Source organism: Acinonyx jubatus, chromosome D1, assembly GCF_027475565.1.
Source record: "Acinonyx jubatus isolate Ajub_Pintada_27869175 chromosome D1, VMU_Ajub_asm_v1.0, whole genome shotgun sequence".
Taxonomy (NCBI): domain Eukaryota; kingdom Metazoa; phylum Chordata; class Mammalia; order Carnivora; family Felidae; genus Acinonyx; species Acinonyx jubatus.
This window is the reverse complement of record NC_069390.1, coordinates 29,787,602-29,812,000: the sequence shown is the minus strand read 5'-3', so window position 1 is coordinate 29,812,000 and position 24,399 is coordinate 29,787,602. Positions and strand designations below refer to the sequence as shown.

Genomic DNA, 24,399 nt, shown 5'->3' with positions numbered 1-24,399 from the left:
TGGATGGAGTGCCTGGATGGCTCAGTTGGTTAAGCTTCCGACTCTTGATATCAGCTCAAGTCATGATCTCACAGTTCATGAGTTTGAGCCCCACGATGGACTGTGCACTGACAGCATGAAGCCTGATTGGGATTCAGTCTCTCTCTCTCTGCCCCCTCCCTGCTTGCATTCTCTTTCTCTCTCTCAAAATAAGTAAAAAAAACTTAAAAAAAAAAAACCCTGTGTTTATAATCACTCTGCTATTCTGCCTTACTGACTTACACCTAGGGATATAGGTATACTTGTTCAATATTTCTTCGAATAATGAAATAGTCGTGATAAATCAAATAATGGGAAGTTGAGAAAACCCATCTATTTACAGATTATGAACTAGCTTTAGGAAAAGGCTTAAATTCAGCTCATTTACAGAATAGCCATGTCTCAGCTTTTGGTGTCTACGAGTTACCATCAGAACTCCATATTTCCCTCCACTCTTGGTGCATGGGGCAGCCATGATATCTCAGCTGGGTCTTTCCTGCCTGTTAAATATCTACTGGACTGAGCACTCTCCAAGTTCCCAGCAAGTTCATTAGTTACCTGAAAATACCTACCTCATCTGTCATCAACACTCAAATGGCCTGCGGGATTTTTCATTTCCACTCCATTTTCCAAACCCTTTCTAGCATTTACCTCCCACATCTGGAATCAATCCTGACCAGAAGCAAAATGCTGAACGGTTGGGCTCCTCCCAGGGCTGCTTTCCTCCCGAAGGAGTGACAAGAATATGTTGTGTATGAATTAGCCATTCTCTTCTAGAGGAAGCTGCCACGGCAGAGGCAGCTTTCGTGCATTCTAATTTGCTCATATACCCGCTCTGTCTTTACTTGTTTAAGCAAAATATTTAGTTTAACATTTGCAGTCATTAGAGCCGAAAAACACCATATTTTAAAACTAGATTTATTTGAGTTGTAAATTGTGAGAATCCTTTAAAAATACCTCAGCTCATTATCCTTTTATCTGTCTCTGTAGAAAAGATTTGAGACAGAGGCTTAAGAAAACATCTCTGGCTTTCAAGTCTCCTCCCGCTGCCCCCGTCACTGTTTCTGTCTGTCCGATACCTACCCTAGAGAGAAAAAAGACTATCAGTTTGCCAATTACAAGGAATTCAATTTCAAGAGTGACTTAAACATTCGATTTTATGCTACTTTTTTTTTTCCTTTTCTAGGTAGTTTGAAGGCCAACTTCATCGACTTCTAGAATTGCTTTCAGGGGACAACTTTCAGATCCTTGTGAAGGAACAATAGTTAATTTAGGTTTTTCTTTCTTTTGGGGGAAAGGAGGGTAGGACTGAATAAGAAAGGTGATCTCAGGATACGAAATTCCAAACACCTTTCTTTGGGAATATCTCCATGGGAAAAAAAAAAGAGATAATAAAAACTGCTTCCTGACAGCCTCTAAGAAAATGTGTGTATATAGATGAAAGAAGTCAATCTCCTGATTAGGTAAATTGCATTATTTTAGTAATACAGCACATTTGTCCTTAATTTCAAATAACCAAAAGATTTTTGTTTTGTAGTGCTAGAGGAAATAACAATAAGAAAAATCCAAGATGTAGCCCTCAGCACCTGCAGGAAGATTATCTATGCTGATGAAGTGAAATATTACTATGGCTAATAGAAAGTTACAAAACAGAAGACAGACAGTAACGAGAGGCAATCAGGAAGCGAGAATGGCAGTTTTTTTTCTTTTTTTTTTTTTTACAAGAATCCATGATTTAAGATAGTGAATCTAGGCATTTTGTTCTGCTTTCTTTAAGGTCAATAATTGAACCATGAAGAGATTTTTAAACAGACTCGGTTGTAAACGATTTTGAAGTGTCTACCCTACGCCAGTCACCGTGCTAAGTGCCTGGCATCCACTGTGCAGCCTAGCACATATACTAGGCACTGTGGGGAATGCAAATGACCCACCAGACCTTTTCCACTCAACTGGGCAATGCAATGGCAAAACTCCTGAGAAAGCAAATCCAACCTCCGGATTGAGGGAACAAAAACAATGTGAACAGTGAGCTCTTTGAAAAGAAAACTGCTTCCCTATGGTAGAAAATAACGGGGAAGGGGGCCCATGCAGGGAGCCCAGCAAGCAGGGAAGGTGGGCCCTAGGGAGTGTGATATTACACAGGAACATAATGGGGTTGACTGCATACTTGTCTAATTACTGGAGCTATTAAAATCTCTATAATTTAGATTCAGGCAAAAAAAGGGGGGGGGGCTTGTATAAACGCACACATGCTCCTGATTGAGTTTTATGAATCCACCCCTCTTGATTCTAAAAGGATACCATCCTGCTGTGTACATGTGGCTGCTAAACCTGAGTGACCTTCTCCCCCAGGCCTGCCCCTGCCCCCAGACTAGGGTACTCTGTTACTGTAATAAGCAGTTAGGTTAGATAAGGCGACGGGTGATGGGATCATCTATGTTGAAGTCAAATTATAATGCTTCGGTCAACGGATTTAATCTAAACCAAATGCTTTGGGATTCTGTAAGCTCAGGGAACAGAGGAAAATATAAGCTTTATATTTACCCAAGTTCAAACAGAGAGCAGACAGACAGATTCCAGAAGCTCAGAGAGTGGTAGCAAAAAGTATGTGCATCTCCTAAGTTCAATCAAAGGAATAGTAGGATATACTTTGTATTCACTTCTTTTTTTTCTCTTTCCTGTGTATTTTGTTTTCTCTTGACACAAAGGAGGGTTATCTGTTTCATGCCCAACTGAGATTGATCAAACAAATACTTAGTACATAATGGGTGCTCAATAAATAAATACTTCTAGAATGAATGAATGGACAATGGTTAGTATAGAGGTTTAGCGTCCTGGCTTTTAGTGTGAGGCTTCACTCTGCCCTTTTTTAGCTGTAAGACCCCAGGCAGTTTACCTAACATTAGTGTCTCAGTTTCCAGATCTACAAAATGGAGCTAATAATACTTGTTGAGGACTAAACAGGTTAATGAATGTAAAGAACCGACATAGTGTCTGATACGTAGAAGGTAGCTTCCTACCTAACATTTATTGCCTCTAGCACCTGTGCTCCTGCCTACTGGGCAACACTTTCCCTCCTGACAACCCTGGTGGTGATGGTGGAGGTGATGGCAATTCCCTGAGGCCCTGACAGATAAATTCAATAACATTTCAGAACACATCTCAAAATTTGTTACACTTTGCCTCTGTCAGAAGCCAGCATACCTAAAAGTTGAGAGTCTTCTGTTGAATCAGATAATATTTTCTAGTTTATATTCAGGACACAGAGAGCCTAGGTGAATTTCCCAAGATCACACAGCTTGATGAGTAGAGCTGAGATGATTCCTTGTTTACTAACTCCAAGTCTACTGCTCTCTTCCCCAAACTATTTAAAAGAGTGCTTCCTAAAGTAGCAAATTACAGTTATTATCCTCTGCATGTGATATTTTTTATATCACCATTCACTTATTCATTCCCATAACAAATATGTTTTGACAACTATATGCATTTAAATATCAATTTGTCTAGCTACTTCCTATCCCTATAAAACCAGGGTTCTTTCCTTTGTAACACCTATCGCTAGTTGTTATCTTACCTATTTTTTGTCTCCCTTTTTTTTGACTGTGTGCCTTCACTAGGCCAGTAAAGTCCATGAGAGCTAAGACTCTTTCTCATTCAGCAATATAGCTGCAGCCCCAAAAACAGTGCTAGCAGATCCCAGAAATTCCATATGTTACCTCAACAAATGATATAAATTTCCTCTAGATTTGGGGTATTCATTGATTCTTAAATTCTCGAGTGAACCACAATCATATAAAAGTATGTGATTAGCACCCCTTTAAAATAATTTTGCCAACTTTCAACTGAAGGATCTGCTTCCCCCTTCTCTATTGAGGATCAGAGGGTCCCTTCTTCCCAACTTACATAAATGTCATGCAACCTCTCCCCTACTGGCTACCAGGCAACTCTGAGCTATCTTGGGTTGTGCACATGAATTAAAGAAAGCTCATAATTTTGATGCATTAGGGCCCAGGGTGTGTTGGTCTCTCGTTTCTAGCATCTGAACACTCGCCTTCTTCATTTCACCATTAAAATTCTATAAAATAATAATACTTGAATTTGAATTCTAAGTCTGTAATCTCCTTTCTTTCCTCTATAATAGTACAATGGTACATAACTTCTTTTATATCTACATGAGATCATATGCCTAATTTGAAGATTATTCTTTTCTTTAGGAAAAATGATTTTTACATGCTTTATCTCATCTGATGCTAAAAACAACTTTTGGTGGGTTGAAGGAAATATTAGTATTCTCATTTCACAGTTGAGAAAAAAGATATGTCCCATGGGTGGTAAGAAGCACAGCCAGGGTTGAAACACGGCTTCTCATTTGATATTTAACAAAGATTTAATGAGCACCTACTGTGTTCCAGGCACCGTGCTGGGCTCTGGGAACAAAGCAGAGAACAGACAGAGCAGCTCTGGAGGCATCTTGGGCTCCTAAATCCAGTCCCTTTCTAATCTGAGAACTCTAGCCAAGGACAGAGACATTAAATCATAATCCAATAGATTTTTCATATAAAAATGCAACAATATTAAGGTGGCTTCTAAACAAATACCTCAAAGAGAATTAAAAGGCATTTTAACATCATTTCTGACAGAGTACAGTTAGTTTTGACGTGATCAACTGAAGTATAGTCGTGACATGCCTCGGAATAAAACGATCAGAAAGTTATCTGCACCTTTGGAAACATCACTCTGTTATGCACAAGTGCATTAAAAGTACAGACAGCTGGAAGTTCCAATCCAGGGTGCTCTGTTTCTCTGCAGCCAGGGAGCAGTGATTTCCAGGCAGGCTCCAGACATCCAAGGCCACTCCTCTGCGGAGTCTCCACTATTGGGGCTGCTGGCTGCTGGGCCTGTCAGCGTTCCCTATTATTCTCCTGACAGACAAAAGAGAAACAGCATGTATTCCCTTCTGCCTCTAAGAGTAGCAAGTAAAATGGTTTTGAGATTGTAAGAAATGTCGACTTAATTAGCTTTTTTTCTTCCAGGTAATAAGTGTTTTCTCCAAGGAATGCCCCAAATTAACAACACTGTTTGAAGTTTATATTTCCTTCTCTTTTCCCATTTAAGATTCATAGATGCAAAATTCATACTCAGAGATGATAAAAAATCTTCGTGGTTTATTGTTTTTGAATATAACAAGAGAACATTACCACAGTGAAGCTTAGAATCTGTTTCATCTGACATATGTTTTGAAATCTTCCGTTGAGAGGTATAGATCCTAGGTCCCCTAAACATTATAAATTATGGAAATCAGAAATATCTTCCCTGGGGCACCTGGGTGGCTCAGTCAGTTAAGCGTCTGACTTCGGCTCAGGTCATGATCTCGTGGTTTGTGAGTTCAAGCCCTGCATCCAGCTCTATGCTGACACCTCCTTGCTTTGGATTCTGTCTCCCTCTCCCTGTCCCTCCCCACTCACGCTCTATCTCTCTCTCTCTCAAAAATACATAAACATTAAAAAAAATTTTAAAAAGAAATATCTTCCCTTATATCAGAAGTTCTTTACAGATGTTCTTCAGGTTGGTCTGTGAACTCTGTGAAATGATATGAAAAAAAAAAGCTTATTTTTTTGTATGTGCACTTTGTAAGTTTATGGTTTTTTCAAGATTCTCTAAGGTAGCATATGAACCAAAACAGTTTGAGAATTCCTTTACAAAGTCTGTTGAGGTTTTAAATGTTGTCAATTCATATAGAAGTAATTTCACTTCATTTTTAGATTTTTTTTTAAACTTGGCATCTTAAACCAAAATGTATAATCATTAAAGATAATTTTTTAAGAATATAAGATGCCTAGTTTACACAATCACATTTATTTCATTTGCACAATTTTGAGAAGCGTTTCTTGTCTCTGAAGAGCGGAAAGGACTATTCAACTATAACTCGATTTAATTTGACTCTGAGCATGTAGCTCCTGAACAGCTGACTGAAATGAAAATCTATAAAGCAGATCCTCTGTTCCCACTGTCCTGTTGTAATTTCAGTTTGTGGTCTAGCACAAGAGTGGAAGAGAGCTGAATCTCAACTGCCCATTATGTTGCTCTGGCAGTGGGACTGCTGGGCATTATCACTGAGCCCTTATGGGTACAGCCCTGTCCCAAGTCAATAAAAACAAGGGTCCCTGCCCTCCAGGCCCTTGCCGTCCAGTTGGGGAGACAAAATATGTGTTCAATATATATGCAACTTTTTCCAACAGGCCACTCTACAGACTGGAAAAACTAGACAATATATGCAAGATTTCACTGGAATATGAAGTCTCTATGGCTAATGCTGCCTTTGATTATATGTCTTCTTACTAATTTATAGATAGCTTGTAGCTGATTTATCAGTGTTGGTAATTTTTCAAAATCAGTCTATGAGAAATCAATTTATTTTAAAAGATAAATTTTAGGACTAAATTTTTAAATGAACCACACAGATTTCTTTTATAAAAGGGGATTTTCCTAAATTTGAGTCTTCAGCAATCTGAATAATTGGTCTTTCTGTCAGTCTTCTGATTACAGGTAGGTGAAGGAAGTTTTCTTTCCTATAAGACAGAAAAAAGAGAGAGAAATATATATATATATATATATATATATATATATATATATATATATATACATGAATGCACACATAAGCTTATTTATACATACACATATATATGAAGTTCAGTAGAAGTTGCTATTTTGAAAATATTTATCAGAATAGGTGCATTAAAACTTGATAAGGTTTGTAAAATTTATAGAGGCATTCCCTTCAAGGCCTGATGTGAGTTATGAAATCTAATTTTGTTTTCATAGCTCTGTGATAAAATTTTATCAATGTTATAAAAAGGGGTCTTTACTAAGACTGACCGGAAATCTGAACTATCTGGCCAGGCAATAAAAACACATTCCTTAGCTGCAAAGTGTCAGACAAGCAAGGTGTAACTGAAATTGATCGATAAGTCTTCCTTTTACAGTTGAGTGCATTCACTTTACCTCATAGGATAATAGTTTTTTTTAATGGTTTTTCCATTAATATCAGACTTCAGTGTTAGTAAGAAACAAGAAAGACATAAAAGGGAGAGAGACATGCCATCAAGAAAGAATGCTGTGGTCTTTAATGGTAGAGCACTTGAGCTCAGAGGAAGTGCTTGTGTGGGTGAGGGGTGGGACATTTGTTTCTGACTGATATAGGTTGAATTGTGTCCCCCCCTCCAAAAAAAATTCATATATCAAAGTCCTAGCCCTCAGTATCTCAGAATGTGTTCTTATTTGGAAATAGGGTCTTTGCAGATGTAATTAGTTAAGATGAGGTCATATTGGAGTAGGGTGGGCTCCTAACCCAGTAAGACTGGTGTCTTTATAAAAGGGGGACATTTGGACAAGGATAGGCACACAGGGAGAATGTCATGTAAACAGGAAGGCAGAGATTGGGGTGATGATTCTACTCAAGGAACACCTAAGATTTCTTGGAAACCACCAGGTGCTGGGACAGAGGTATGGAACAGATCATTCCCTTGTACTCAAGAGAAGGAACCAAACCTGCTGCCAACTTGATCTTGGACTTCTAGCTTCTAAAACTGTGAGACAATAAATTACTGTTGTTTAAATCACCCAGCTTGTGGTACTTTGCTACAGCAGCCTTAGCAACTAATACATAAGTGAATACAGCCATTAGGGTAGAGAGGTGAGACCCGAGATGATTTGCTATGTCCTGAAGAGTAGGTGAGGGCCACTCTCATGCATATGGCAGTGCCCCGCCTACCTTGGGTCAGGCATCCAAGTGTAGCTTACTTTGCCTAACTTAGTTGCCATCAGGGAAATCTCCCAAACAGGCAGTGACTAAACCACAGAATTACTCATTGAAGGCATCCAGTGAACTAAGTTTCATAATTACTAATGCCAGTAACCTGCAATTTCTACAGGCTTTGAGGTTAGGCAAATCCAGGTCCAAATCCCAGTTCTGCCACTTATTGGCTGGTGGCTTTTTTGTTATTTATTATTATCATTATTTAAAAATTTTAATTCAAATATAGCTAACATACAATGTTATATTAGTTTCGGGTGTACAATATAGTGACTCAACAATTCCATACATCACCAGTGGTCATCACAAGTGCACTCCTTAATTCCCATCACCTATATCACCTACTCCACCCCCACCTGCTTTGGGCAAGGTATTTCGTCTCTCATAAGCTCAGCTTCCTCATTTGTATAATTCAAAAGTAGAAGTAGAGAAAATATCTACTTCCAAGAGTGGTCATGAGTATGGAGTTAAACAGATGACAACAACAGTGTACCAACATGGTACCTGGCATGTATAGACATTCTACCAGCATTAGTACCCTTCCCCTTCAACATTTATGATCTTATTGATCTGTATACCAAAAGACTTGTCCAACCGTGCAGGAGGCAAGACTCAATTCAGACCTTTGATACCAAGTCCAAAAATCTTTCCCCAGAAGGAACCATCTCCAGTCCTTGGCCACCACTAAGCTGTGCCGTGGCCTCCCTCTGTTGCTCTAGTGAAATCTGGATTGGGCTTCTGAGGGTGATGATGATCTGGATGCAGGTCCTAGTGAACACCTGTAACAAGCCTTATCGAGGAGATGGATAGGTTTCCTGTGTCAGCTAGAATTCTAGCTGTTATAACTCTTGTTGTATTCTCACTACAGAATCAGAATCAGACTTTAAAAGCTGAGTGGAACTGTAGAGATACAAGAGTCTACTTTCCTCGTTTTATAGAAGAGGAAGCAGCAGTTCAGATGGACCTTCAGCCAGTTAGCATGGAATTGAATGGCCTAATGTTCATTCCATTCTATTATGTTCCCAGTAATCACAGTGTTAGCCCAGGAATGGAAGGACCAGAATCGATCCAAGGCTATGTAAAATATTCTCAGAGTAAACCTTTGCCATTGAAGAGAAATGTGTCTTCAGTGGAATCAAGGTCTTTCCTAGCTCAATCATGCTTAGGCCAAACAAGGTGAAAGTAGATTTCAAAATGGTGCTGCAACTGCCATTTAGTAAAGGGGTGGGGACGCGTCAGTGCTTTTTAGTACCTACTCTGGAGGAAACGAAGTTTGCTCATCTCAGCCCCAGCACCTAGCAGCCCCTGAGGGAGCCCATGGCTGTTTCAGAGCAAGCAGAGGAGGTGAGGAGCAGTGACCCTTGTTTGGAAATCTCCTAAGTTGGCTGACTCCCATTTACATGCTGTTTCTGGCAACAGAGATCAGTCTGGGTCACTTCTATGTCACTGAGTAAATATGCTGGAAATTATTACTATTTCAGACAAATGTTTAACTATTCTCAGATTATCTATGACACCACAGGCCAAAGTCACAGCAATCTAACCTGGGAGTGAGTTTACTTTACTTTGTGATTTATGGAATGAGAATTCTAGGCGCTCTATGGGACTAATTTAATACGAAACATTCAGATGTCTGTCTTATAATGCCATTCATCTTTCCTTAGCCTGCCTGCACCAGGGGGCATGTGGTTCAGAGAGCAGGCTCTCCCTTCTCAGCCACAAATCATCACACTTGTGAAAGGGGGTGACGGGTCTTCTCTTCCAAGTCAGTCTGCCTGTGGCAAAGGCAGCCGAGCAGTTAAGGATGCATTTGGGCACTGATGACAGAAGAGTGTTTTCTATTCCACCAGACTTTAGGAGCGTTTTGAAAGTTACGGCTGGCAAAGAAGGGATGATGATCAACCTTGCTTTGGTTTATCTTAAGATGAAGGAAATTGAGTCAAGCTATACTGTCTTATCAACAAGTACAAGATTTGCTTTATAAGAAGTTTATGTGATATTTTATGGATTGATGTGGCAATGCATGTCTTGGCTCAGGCTGCTACAACTAAGTATCATAGGCTTATAAACAATAGAAATTTATTTCTCACATGTCTGGAGCCAGGATGTGTGAGATCAGAGTGCCAACATGGTCACATTCTGGTGAGAGCCCTCTTCTGGGTTGTAGACTACTGACTTCTCATTTTATCCTCATAGGACAGAGAGCAGAGCAGATGAAGGAAACTTTTCTGTGACTTTTACAAGGGCACAAATTCCACTCATGAGGGCTCCCTCCTTACGACTTCATCTGCTCCTAATTACCTCCTAATACCATCATATTGGGGCACGGGATTTCAACTCATGAACTTTGCGGGGGGCACTCAGTCCAAAGCAGTGCATATGAGAAGAAAGTTCTACAAAAAGTCAAACTCTGCTTCAATGTGTATATTAAAAATCATGTTTTTGGGCGTCTGGATGGCTCAGTTGGTTAAGCGCCTAACTTCGGCTCATGTCATGATCTCATGGTTCAGGAGTTCGAGCCCCACGTTGGGCTCTGTGCTGAGAGTTCAGAGACTAGAGCCTGTTTCAGATTCTGTGTCTCCTTCTCTCTCTCTGCCCCTCCCCCACTCACACTCTGTCTCTCTCTCAAAAAGAAATAAACTTTAAGATTTTTTTTTAAAAAGCAGGTTTTTAACCAATCGATTACTCTAAATCTTACATTCATTCAACAAATATTCTTTAATGCCTGCTGTATAGCAGGGGATATTCAGGCTCTGGGAACACAGATGTGAACAAGTCTGGCTTACTTTCAAGGAGCTTAGAAACCAGTGGGAGAAAAAATACATCAACAGTAATAAGTGATAAGCAAAGGGGGCAGAGGGAGCACATGGAAGGAAGTTTCTAATAGAGATGGGTGTGGGGAGTGATAAAGAATGATTCCCCAAAAAAGCTGTAGGAGGAGAATGGACAAAGGTATGGAAGTAAGAGGAAAGACATAATTTGGGGGCAACTGAGGGAATGTTTAGGAGGAGTCGGGTGCAGATCTCCGTGAGCAAAGAGTGAGAAAACAGAGGCTGCAGGGTGAGTTGGACATAATATTCCCAAGGGCAATGAGTACCTTGGGGAGGAGTGTGCTCTTTACTTTCATGATTAGGGTGGGGGGGTGGCAGGTGGAAATTTTAAGGTTTTAAGCAAGAGAGTAACATGATATGATTTTCATTTTCGAAAGATCATTCTAGCTATGACATGGATAAAGAATTGGAGAGGAGGGGGTTGCCTAGGTGGCTCAGTCAGTTAAGCATCCAACTCTTGATTTCAGCTCAGGCTATGATCTCAAGGTTCATAAGCTTGAACCCCACATCAGGCTCTGCACTGACAGTGTGGAGTCTGCTTGGGATTCTCTCTCTTTCTCTCTCTCTCTTTCTCTCTCTTTTGCTCTCAAAATAAATAAATAAACTTAAAAAAAAAGAATTGGAGAGGAGGAAGGCTGGGGCTGTACAATGACTGGTTAAAAAATCATCATGGGGCGCCTGGGTGGCGCAGTCGGTTAAGCGTCCGACTTCAGCCAGGTCACGATCTCGCGGTCCGTGAGTTTGAGCCCCGTGTCGGGCTCTGGGCTGATGGCTCAGAGCCTGGAGCCTGTTTCCGATTCTGTGTCTCCCTCTCTCTCTGCCCCTCCCCCGTTCATGCTCTGTCTCTCTCTGTCCCAAAAATAAATAAATGTTGAAAAAAAAATAAAAAAAAAATCATCAGGATTATCCATGTGAGCAACGCAGTGGCCTAAAGTAAAATAATGTAAGTAAGCAACTTCGAAGGACTTAAAAATCCCACAAATGAATCCCTTTTCCCTTCATAACAACACTTGGAAATTGGTGTAATGAAAATTGTCCTTTGTTGTTGAGTCATTCATTTCCTGAGCAAAGATCTGGAGTGCAGGGTCCTGGAGTACTGTTACGTGCAGCTGCTGCCTTCTGCCTCATGGCTGGTGAGAGCTCCTCTCTCCAAAGCCTCTTAAATACACAGCTTTAGCTCCATATAGAGTTTGGCCCATATCAACTTTTTCATGGGAACTAGGCATTATCTAGCAGATAATACTACTCCATGGGTGTCCTGGAGCACAACAAGGATTTATGACTCAAACACAGCAGACCCCTGTCAAGCCCACGAAGCAGAACTCACATTTCAACACTGAGAAAGTTGCTAGCCAGGTTCGCCTTGCAGAGTGGAGAGAGGGAGAGAAATCATAATAAAAATTAAAATCCACAGTGGAATTCAGCCTATCAAAATGATTTCATGAAACAAGAGGCAAGGCAAGGTCTGATAAGGGTTTGGCATTCTGAATTGATTTGGAAAAATTGCCTGGATGCCCAAGTGCCTTGAGTTTTGGGTGCCAGGGTATCCTGGCAAGATCCACTTCCTCAAAGAGACTTGATTGTATTCAGAAGTGTAACTTGTGAGTCCAGCTGGTATCCATCCTGATACTGTAACTGAAGTCACAGATTCCAACCTCAAGTTTGTGTTGCCTGTATAGCAAAGATCACCCTGTCAAAGGCCAATTTTGAGGAGGCACCCAAGGGAAAGTCTCTCAATGACTAAAGAGAAATAGTGACAGCCTATTTTTAACCTAATTCCATTGCTAATTCCATTGCTAATTTCATCCCTCAGTGGTGAAGAGAGAAAAGGAGCATAACAATGGCAGAACTATGGTCGATACTGAAAATGCCACGGAGCCCTGAATGCCAGCCATGTCCACAGCTTCCTGAGGAATTCAACCCACACTGTTGCTTAAACAGGCAAGCTGTGCTTTGTATCATGTAATCCCTGACATCCCAATCTAAAGGAATGAGTAAAAGGCAGCTACTGGCTGACCTCCAGCCATTTAGTCTTCCATTAGAAGACACAATGAAAGTAATTCAGATGGTAGAGTGGCTCTGGAGCCAAAAGAAATATAAAGAGAAGGCAGGAAACAGGAGCCTCAAAGCAGCAGAGGCCATGAACAGGCAAGTGAGCATCTCAGTGTAGAGAGGAGTCTGCAAAGAAGTAGAAAATTCACAGCAGAAGAAAGAAGACCAAGAAACAATGAAGTCAAGAGCAGGAATGGCAGATTACTGGGTGGCCATTTGGACAAAGATAGGTCACGCGTCTTTTTTTTCATTTTAATTTTTCGACAGCATGTGTTCATGAGCGTGCACATGGGGAAGGAAAGAGGAGAGGGAGAGAGAGAAAATTCCAAGTGGGCTCCATGCTCAGTGTGGAGCCTCGTGTGGAGCTTGATCCCACAACCCTGGGATCATGACCTGACTTGAAATCAAGAGTCGGACACTCAATGGACTGAGCCACCCAGGTGCACCCATGCATCTCGAACAGAGACCACCATGAAGATGGTGTGTCGGGCTTCCCTGTGCACTCTCACTTCCTTGTTAATCCTTCCAACAAACCTCCACCACTGGAGGTAAATTGAGTATGTCTCTGTAATTTGTAACCTAAGTAAGCTTAATTTATTACACAATGTCTAATCATCTTTAATGTTAACTTCCTTTTAATCACTTCCCACTGTGCTCAGAAAAGAAAAATCCAAACTCCTTCACATGACCTATAAGGCTGTCCACAATCTGGTTCATGCCCACACCTCTCACTTCACCTTGTGCCTATTAATCCAACATTCTAGGCCTCTGCACTATCCAAGTAGCACCATACCTTTGCATACCCAGCAGCCAGAACAGAACAGAGAGTGCCTGGCTATATACATATATATATATATATATATATACACACACACACACACACACACACACACACACACACACATACACACACACACACACACACACACACACACACACATATATATATATATATATGAATTTGCTCTTTGAAAAACTAATTTTCTTTGTATTTTCTGTCTTCTAAGGAAAATGTCTGTCTCCCAGCCTATACAGATTTCAATTAGGGAACAAGAGAACTATCTTAAAAATTAGTTTTTCTAAGAGCACTTATTATTGAACTGAAATAATATCCTGTGGAATTTCACACTCTTAGACAAGCCTGCCAGGGATGTCGGTGGCTCAGCCTTCCGCATTAACTAGACTTAGAGCAAACATAAAGAGGTTTGGCCTCCCCACCAATAAGCAGCTCCTTCAGTGGGGAAAAGGTCACTTCGGGAAATAGGACCCCATCCTTGTTCTAAAGTGCTCTCTCTTTGTACATACAAAAATGCAGAAGAAAACTCAAGAGGCTTGCTATTCGTCCCCACCCCCAAAATTACTCTGCCCCTCGATATATGCACCATAGCACTGACATTATTCCCGCGACCTTTAAAATAGCAAGATGTTATCAGCACTGAAGGCAGCTTAATTAACATGGGAAGCTTCACTACCTCAGACTCACTTGTTTTGCCTCTAATGTCTGGGTCCTGGTTACACTCTCTGGGTGGTTAGTCTTGACCCAAGATTATTTCCATTATTTCATAAGGAAGTAGTGATAAGAAAACATGAGGACATTCAGATTAAAGCCCTCACTCACATAGCAAGTGCTTCTTTGCCTTCATACTCTGGTGTTCTTGACACTGGTCCTTGGCTTGAGCCACGCCCAGCTAACACAGAAGTCCTGGCCAAGTTTCTCCCGGTGTGGTCAGCCAACTGCTCTCCATCCCTGGGGCCTATTAAGTGCAGACTTCCTGACCCACCTCAGGCATACAGAATAAGAACCTCTGTGATCAGCCTGACACTGGGCTTTATCAAGCTCTCCAGGTCATTCTTGTGCACATTAAACTTTGAGAATCATACTAAGGAAGCATCCCTGCTGATCCACAAATTGCTCTAGAAAGGATTGTTTTAAAATAAAAGATGGAATTCAAGGGCCCTTAGATGAGAAAAGCAGGGAAGACTGAGGAGAGAAGAACAACAGGCAACGAGAAAGAAGAAAGGAAGGAAGAATGGAAAGAAGTGGAAATGAAGAGAGAGAGATGTAATCAAATCTCATCTTTTTGGGGGCACCAACCCTAGAAGTTTTGGGAGATTCCCTCCTCTCTTCCTTTCCGGTCTAGCACAGTCTGCAGGGTCATTTATGCCTTTTGGAATTTTTTTTTTAAACCCAGCTGCTGCTGGTGGTATGGAGAGTCTGACTGCCCAGCTATCTCAGTTGGTCTGACACAGGTGACGTTCGAAACTTCTAGGATGGAAAAGCCAGGACCTAATGGATCCAGTGATTGACTGAAACATCTACAGGACTACAGCAGACGATGAGTGATTGCACATCCAATTCAGAATCACCATTGTACTTGCCATATAAATATAATTTTCCATCTTGTTTCTTTCTCCCTCCCCCAACCCAGCTGCAGCATGGGCAGAAGCACTTCCTCTCCCCTCATATATTTCTATTTGCACGTACGGTACAGGGTGACAGCCTATTGATAGTTTATATTACAGACTCACAGAATTAGAAAATACTATAGCTGGCAGCAGACACCCACCACACAGCCATGTTATACAGTTGGGCCATTTGCTCCCATCAGCACTTAACCTGAATGGCAGTCTTTGTCCATCTTCTTTGCGGTTGCTAAGGCCAAGTGGCCCAAGCCGTGCCACTTATGCAGAATTTTAGTTCACTGCATTGAAAAGAAAACGGCTGTTCTTTCTGCCCACCTAGCCTTAGGAGGGGTTGAAATGTGCTCAGAGGCAAGAGGGAACTGGAGCCATTGGTTTAATAAAAACAATTGAGGATCACCAATGGGTCCAAATTCCATTTAACTGAGGACATTTGCATCTGATTTGTGATGACCTAGAATAACACAGATCTGTGGGTTTTGATTGCTTTCTTCCAAATGATGCCAGAAAGAAAAAAATTAAAAAAAAGCTGCTGCCTCGGTGAATCACAAATCTCAATGACACTCAGCACACCTGGGCTATTATTAAAGATTAGCTCATAAACACAGCAATAGCCACTAGCTACAATTTCTAAGTGATTCTTTGGTAAAGGGAACAAATTTATCTTTACCTTTTTGTTGTTTTTTGCTTTGCTTTCTTAATCCACACACACACAAAAATTTAGTTACTAAGAAAATCGAGAAAGAAATGGAAATTCAGGTTATTGCTCTACAAAATGACCTTTGCATTTTGAATCATTACTAACGTGTCCTGTTTTGCAAAACTGACATAAGTACCCAGATAGACGTTTCTTATTTATAAAACACTTCCAGTTAATCTCAAAATGTTTGTCAAACTTTCAGGCATGTTACTTTTAGTCACCTGGCTTAGAAACATGCAATTTCACCCCAACACTTCATCAGGCAACAAAAGCTAGGGATGGGGCAAAAATATCCAGAAAAGTCCTCCTGAGGACAATCACAAATGCTGGTACACTGTTGATTAACATCTGGATCACCTTAAGGGTGTTTTGTGAACCAGCAGGAAATAAATTTCTGGAGAAGGCCATGGACTGGAGGATGGTTGTTTTAGTATTTAATAATAAATGGTTTCCAGTTGATAGGAAAATATTGAAATGTGACTTATATATACGAAGCTGATTCAAATTTGATAAACATGTCCCCAAAGGAAATTACTGGGTTTATTAAAAGCCCAGGAAGGCCGAACAGAATTGCAATAGTCTTATCCTATAGTCCTTGCCGAGGTGGAGTAACCGCTCCCCAGTCCACCTTCTGGCCAACTAAGAAGGAAGGTCAATAATAAGGAAAGAGCAGGGCTGTTCTCAGTCTTCGTTCAAAGTAGCTATGAACTGCCAAGCTACTCTGTGCAAGCCGTCGTCCACAAAGTAAGTGTCACTGCCTTGCTGGTAAAATGTGATGTGTTGATGACTGTTATATTACATCTAAAATCCCATTTACTGGTAATAGAAAAGTTCAGTTAAAGAGTTTTGCCTTATGTCTCCTGGTGCTTGATAGAGCGTCGTGTGATATTGCCAATTTTCGCTTCAGGCGTATTCACATGCAACAGTGAAAACTTCACAAGAATTTGCACATTTGATCCAGGGTGAAATCATGCCATTTTCATAGCAAATCAACTTTTCTTTGGCAGAAAAATGATAGGTACTTTTGCACCTAGAGAAATGCCTTTGTTTTCAAGGAATTTTGAAAAAATAAAAAATGAAAAGTTCTGTGTCTATGGGAATTGTGATCCAATCATTCTAAGCAGAAGCCCAGCAGGTAAGAATCCTGTTGTCCCGCTTTCTGACCTGGAGCATGTTCCTTGACCTTTCTTATTTTGACTTTCTTGTTAAAAAAAGAAAAAGAAAAATGGGGGTCACATGCAATCTTTTTTCCTATGTGTCACAAAGCTGTTCTGGGATGCCTTCACATCTCTAACATCGTACAACAGTGTCTGCAAAAGGGCAAATTGCTGTGGATGTAACATGTGAAATTTCACCTCAATGTGCTCTCCTTTTAGTGGTGTTGGAAGCAGCAGGAATTTATTCATGCAGCCCCACTGATTTGCAGACTGGGAGTAAATACTAGGCCTTTTGCAATGATTACCAAGAGCCCCCTTCAGTAGACATGATCTACTGCATTACATTAAAGTGGTGGATTGAGGAGGGAGCCAGCTGAGCCCTTCTGTACACACCTAGCCAGGTTGCAATTTATATTCAGACAGAGCTGTGAGTGGCTTTCAAAGCAAGAGAGAGAAGAACATTTCTCTTGAAATTTTCTACCAGGACCGTAAACCAAACTCTGATTTGTCACTGCTATTAAAAAAAAAAAGAGACAGAGAGAGATTCTTTCTTCATTGCAGGACAAAATTAATAGGTAAGTTTTTCTCTTCCTGTAGTATTGCTACTTAAGATTGCTGAGGATCTCCCTTGATGTCTTAAAAAGAAATTCTCACGTGACTTTTCTTTTTAACAGTTCATACAACCTTTCTCTAAGTTCTGAGGACTAAGGACTGAGGACACAGTCTACGGCTTTCAGTTACTGAGCTTAGTCCGGAATAGCCAGCTTCATTTTTGTGAACAACATGTAGCTGTGCCCCATAAAGACTGCTGCTTGCTACCACAGGCCAAACTGAAGGGAAACTGGAGAAGGAGACATTGATTCATGTGGTGTTCAGTGGCCACCAGCCATTTCATTTTTATTCAGTAAATGCAGGATTTTAACACAGAAAATAAGGTGGTTGAACCAGAAAAATGTCAGTTTGGGTCAAATTTAGTGTTAGATGGTCAAACAACCTATTTTATTATCAAATTACACACACACACACACACACACACACAATACTTGACCCCACAAAATTATATATATAAATACACACACAATATATATAGACACATAAAATATTACTTGACCCCACCAAATTATTTTTAAATAATAATAGTAGTTTCTCTTTTTTTTCTGAGAGAAAACACGTCTAAGATAGTTATTTTATTGGCATTATCTTGTCAAGGTTTGTTGCCTTTCCAAGAACACATCTGAGGCAGCAAATGCCATTCTATGTAAGATGTAGAGGGTAGCAACTTTTTTAAAAGATACTATACAAAATTAAAAAGGATAAGTAATTGTTATGTCATAGAAAGCATATGAACATATGAGTGTATACACATATGTTACCCCAGCAAAATACAGCACAAAATATGATGGTTCTGATAGAAATGAACTGTGTGGCTGTACCGGAAATTGCAGCTTTTCAGATCGTGACACCACAATGTTTGTGGCTTGAGGGCCCTGCTGCCTTCGGATTCTGGCATAATTTGCTCTGATCTCCATCAGTTGCTTTAATTCTGTTAAAAAGATTATTTTGAGAAACATGTCAATGTATTTATAGAAAGTAATTAAAAGTCCAAGATGATGAAAAACTCAAAAATCCTTCAGAAATCCTTGACTCCCACGCTGGACTCTCTCATTACACACTTGACTTGCTTATCACATCAGATACGTGCTAACATTCTCTGGATTTCTACAGAATGGCAGTTCTGGAGAGGGCTTCCTTCCAGGCTTTGTAAAAAGCCTGAATTGGAGGCTAACCTGGGAGTGGTCTAGAAATTGAACCCACTGAAAAGACAGTAAACACAGCAGTGAGAACAGTGCTCCAAGTTGATGACAAATGGCATAAAGCACTCTTTTACTTTCGTTGGGGGGGTCTGTGTGAAAGAAACCATTCTAACAGTGTATGATTTGTTTTGCCAAAACAAATCTATTTTTCAAAAACCCAGTGTGATCCTTGATGACTTTCACATGCTAAATGTTTTTATATTATAGTACATAAAATAAGTTATTGTAGAGTGTTTACTTTTTTGAAACTCCCAGACTGCCTTATTTTCTACCATATACTTAAGCCAGTAGGCCACAGCAAAATTTTGAGTGTAATGATTGTTTAAGTGTACCTTCATAAGTATATCTATCTATATAGAGATATATAGATATAGATATAGATACATTAGTAGCATTTCTTTCTTTTTTTAAAGCATTCTGAGTATTTAATAATATATTCTACTTAATGATTATTTCTAACTTAATTATTTCAGGAAAAACAATAAATGGCAACTTATATATAGTAAAATAAGTTTCTAAAGAACACTTAAATTAAACTCCACTATCAGTCAGCTTTCCTAGAAAATACATCACCCTTGGAGACACTTAGACAATTGGGAAAAACCACTAATCTCTTCATCATGAAGGTGAAAATATGAAGATGAAGTATGGGAACCTACGTCCAGAGGAAAAGAATCAACTTTCACACCATAGTGATCTATGTGGATATAATAATTGATGATGCAAAAAAGAAAAATGTTTGTCTACATAGCCTTGTCAAAGGTCCAGAGAACTAACATGGAGAAACTGGTAGGGAAAGTAACATTTGCATTTCCTGTTTTCTCTCTTTCCTTCAGCTTTTATGGGTAACAAGCTTGCTTCTGGGAAGGGGCCCTACATTTCTCTCTGTGTTTTGGATACCTGTTTGGCCAGGTTGCCCTAGCTTTATTTCTCATAAAGGCCCAATGAACACAGTGAAGCCAGGAGGATAGGGGCCGGGTAACAGAAGACAATCCCAAGAGTATGAAAGATTGAGCATAAACAATGAAGAAACTGGAAAAGTACCTTCTACTGTACCGCTCGTTTGTTTACTATTCAAGTGCACTGTAATATTTCAAGTGTGTTCATATACTTAATTAGATCAAAAACTCTTTCAGGGAAGGAACCCTGGCTTATATTTCTTTTACAGGGCTGTGCAGTTTGCGAACACAGAAAGCTATCAGCTAATACTAATGACAAGAACCCCAAATTATTCTTCTAAGTAACCACATAGTGGGGTCTCCAAGAGCTGGGGTGAGAGGTAATAGTGAGTGATAGGGACAGGGGCATACAAAGAATACGACTGAAACCTCTTCCTCGATGTTGGGTAGTGCTGGAGGAATATTTATGGAATACCTCAGAACAGTGATAGGCATCCCAATAAATCCTTGTCTTCCTGCATTTCAGTCTTCATTCCTATACTTTTGTTCTGGGCTAAATGTAAAGATATGATTGCAACTGTTTTAAAAGTTTTTGGTTTGTGTACCTTACATATAATGATAATAATTTTATGGTGACTTTAAAAAGAAATAATCTAGTATTACTTATTTTAGGGATCCCAGGTAATTCATTTCCTAATCTTTTGATTTCCTTTAAAGTGATATCATGTTCTTCAGAATTCCTGAAAATTATGTCTTTGTTAATGTATAGCTAACCCCTGCAAGGGGCTTTAAATTCCTCAGGCTGGGACACCTGGATGGCTTAGTTGGTTGAGTGTCCGACTTCAGCTCATGTCATGATCTCACGGTTCGTGAGTTTGAGCTTCACGTTGGGCTCTGTGCTGCCTGCTTCAGATCCTGTGTCTCCCTCTCTCTCTGTGGTCCCTCCCCAACTCATGCTCTGTCTCTCTCTCAAAAAATAAACATTAGAAAAAATTTTTTAAAATTCTTCAGGCAAACAGGATAAAGAGCAAGAATTGGTTTAATAGCATATATGTATTCTTTTCCATTGGTATCACTTAGAAAAGAAAATTAGCAAAGAATAGATAAAATAATAAAATGAGCATATATTTACTTACTGCTAAAAAAAGAGTTCTGCAAACTGTAGTCGCTATTTAATAAGCCATTAAGTTTTAAATAACTTGAAAGTAGGAAGTCAACAGAGCCTCGCTTTCCTCAGGGTTCATGCTAAGGGAATACCCTCAAATGAGGCCATTTAGAATTTCTGCAAATAAGCCCCTTGGATAAGGCTCAAGACTAACCGAACTCTGATTGAATTCTTCAGTGCAAATGGTGTCAACAGTGAATTTCCAGAACAAAAGTATAACTGGAGTAGAAAAGGGTGGATCCAGAAGATAATTATTAAAAATCATCATGATGGGATATAAAATTCAGAAAGTAAGCTCTTTGAAGAAAAGACAAGATGGTTTAATTCTTCAAAAACTTGATGGAAAAGAAACTGTCACCCATACTCTTTTGGGTTATAAAGCCACGTCCTGTGGATACGCAGATGACCATGTCTCTCTCTATGTCATCCCACGAGTAAATTGGTTCTCCATCCGGGGTGTGCAGTGTTCTGGCTGGGTGGACCATTTTGAGACGAGAGGAACAGTCATCCAGCAGCTGAAATACAAAGGGACAGAGATATTAGAATATGAAATGTCACAACATTATGAAGTCTTAAAGAATCAACTCCTTTAGGAGAACTATTCTCCCAGTTTGAATATTTATTTTACTTGTGGTTATTAGAGAGTTATAGAAGGATATGGGAAAAATAGCATATAAAATGTTTCTGACGTGCTTTCACAATGAGGAACTTCTGTGCTCTTACTGGATTTTTTCCTTGTGGTTCTCTATTTTCCCATGTGGAAGAAGGCTTCTTGCTGCTTAAGAAATGCCTAAATATGACAGGCCCTGGCTTGAGAATCTCAACTTGTCACAATAGCTGAAAATATTTTTTTTTCAACAAGCAAGAAACTAGAAGACAAAAGCACTGACCCAGAAGTGAGGAGACCTGGGCCTTCGGCCTCTTCTGACCTCAGACCAGTCAGGCAACCTCTCTATGAAAAGAGTATCTTCAACTATAAAATCAAAGTTTTGGTTTAAGACCTCTTTGAGTCTATGATTAGAAAGTCTTCTTTTTCTTTTTAACTTGGAAAATTTATAAACGATCTGTAAGGGCCTTAGTCAGTTTCTCTCAGTTTTCCTAGAAATATTCATAAAAATACATGTACAGATGCAGAGTGTCAACAGTATTAGAAAGATTAGTCAACATGTTGCCAGACCCCTAAGGGCAATTCCATGAAAGTGTGAATAAGACTTTAAGACAGAATAATAAAAGCAAGTAAGGGGAAAATTAGAGGTTTCTACACACTTGCGTGCATGATTTTTACCTAACACTTGTTCCTCCAAAATGCAGGAGCCAGGTCCACATGAGCCCTAAATCATAACCAATACATCCAATTTTTTTTTTTTGAGAGAGAGAGAGCACATGATCAGGGAAGGGGCAAAGGAAGAGAAAGAGAGAAATAAGCAGGCTGCACGTTCAGTGTAGAGCCCAATGTGGGGCTTGATCTCATGAACGATGAGATGATAACCTGAGCCAAAATCAAGAATCAGACACTCAACCAACTGAGCCACCCAGGTGCCCCACAACCAATACTCCTTTTTATAGATCTATTTAGGGACTACAACTCACAACACTGTAGCCTGGCAGGGAGCAGAACTAGGCACATAATGACATCTTGTATATGGGAAATGAATCAATAATATGAAGCAAGACAAGACAGTGATGAAACGATGCAATTGGAAAGTGCAGTTTTCACACCCACTACTTTGGGTAAGGGATGAATGAATTGAATTGAATAATAAGTAAAATTACCCAAGAATACATTCCCTTCTGTAGGTAGAATAGAGCAGTGGGAGAGTATTCTTACCTACCCCTCCTGCTAGGCAACAGCCAATCAGCAGCAATTTGACTCAATACTGAGCATATGAACCAGCTCTGTGACTTGAGATCTAGGAGAGAATCCTGAGAGATCCCAAGTAAAAATGTACGGGAAACAAAGAGAACTAATCTATCCTGTCTTCTGTCAAAAGATCTCTCCTTGTACAAGGAGGCATAGATAAAAAAAAAATTAACAACAGCAACCATATGAGGCTTATGAAAGTATTCTACAACATAGAAAACTCTATGTTTTACACAGTCCTCAAGGTGAAGATTTAGAAAAAGATTTACAGCAGGAATACATTTTAGAGAATATCTGTATTGGGTTTTCCCCAAATTCAATCAAATTTGACTTCCATAAACACACACACACACACACACACACACACACACACACACACAGAAATGAGATGACAGCAATTTAAAGAAAAGAAGTATTGCTGAGATGCGGCGGAGATGATGATGATGATGATGATGACGATGAAGGTAACAATAATAGTAGTTAACATTTATTGGGACATTTCTATGGGATAGAAACTTTTCTAAAAGTTTCTAAGGACAATCTGGTTTCATTCTATGGAAATAATTATTATCTTCCTTTTATTGATGACAAAAATGGAGAACAGAGGTTAAATATCTTAACTCAGATCACACAGCTAGTAAGAGAAGGAACAGTGTTTCAAACTAGGGTAAGTAGAGAGCTAAATGAAAAGAGGAGAGAAGGCAAGGAAATAAAAGACTCAGTAGTAGAATTAAAATCTGTTTTTAAAACAGAAGACAAGCAGACTGAATATTATAGAAAATCAAATCAGTATTAGGGAGGACTAAGTTGAGAAAACCTCACAGGATATAGTGAAAGCAGAAGACATAAAATTTATGAGAGGAAAGTTAAACATCTGGAGTGTCAAGACATCAGATATTAAACCTATACATTATTGGTGGTACTGGAGAAGAATTCAGAATAAATTAAACTTAAGCAACTATGAAGAAGAAGAAGAAGAAGAAGAAGAAGAAGAAGAAGAAGAAGAAGAAAACTTTCCTGTTCCAAAGACCCATGTCTTTAGATCAAATAGGCTAACTCAGAATATGGCAAAGTTAATGAAAAACTGACTAACATTTAAATATAACTGAATTGAAAAGTATGAATTATAGACATGGGGGAAAGTTCAGTTATATTTAGATCTGTTTTCTGCAACAATGAATGTCAAAGAAAATGGGATAAAATATGAAGTTTTTGGGAGAAAATGTTTTAACATAAGAATTCTATATCCAGCTTAATTATTACTTTTGGTTATAGGAAACAAATGATATCCTCATGTACACAAAAACTAGGAAAACCTATCACTCACATACATTTCAGATTATTAAGAAATGAATGAAATTCCTTCACTATGGGAAAGTCATAATGTGAAATGAATAATACTAAGCAGTAAGACCACTAGAACATGATACAACTGCTACAAAAAATGGACAGAAATTAAATGAATTAAAAATTTTAGTCTTCATCGAGAAAAAAAAATGCAAAGCATCATCAAAAAGGGACATGGGAAAGGAAAGAAAAACCAAGCATTCCAACTGTCTATTTACTCATGAGGGCAAGAGATGCCCTTTTTCTCTGTTTTCCTTTGTTAAGAACATTCATTTTTATGATTATAACCAATACAATAAAACTTAAAATCAGAATAAGAAA

The 24,399-nt window shown here is 39.4% G+C and overlaps 1 protein-coding gene across 4 annotated transcripts in view; it reads right to left on the bottom strand.

Moving 5' to 3' along the window:
• Positions 1–2,107: 2,107 nt before the first annotated feature.
• Positions 2,108–24,399, bottom strand: part of DCDC1 (doublecortin domain containing 1) — a 486,403-nt gene continuing 464,111 nt past the window's right edge. For 2 of the 4 annotated variants that reach the window (XM_053203333.1, XM_053203334.1), the window contains exons 37-39: positions 21,235–21,385; positions 18,426–18,535; positions 2,108–6,587 (exon numbers count right to left, since the gene is read on the bottom strand). In XM_053203333.1, the coding sequence (XP_053059308.1) occupies positions 6,519–6,587; positions 18,426–18,535; positions 21,235–21,385 (330 nt within the window). In that variant the 3' untranslated portion in view covers positions 2,108–6,518. The remainder of the gene's footprint in view (positions 6,588–18,425; positions 18,536–21,234; positions 21,386–24,399) is intronic. The other 2 variants (XM_053203331.1, XM_053203332.1) reach the window with 1 other exon arrangement.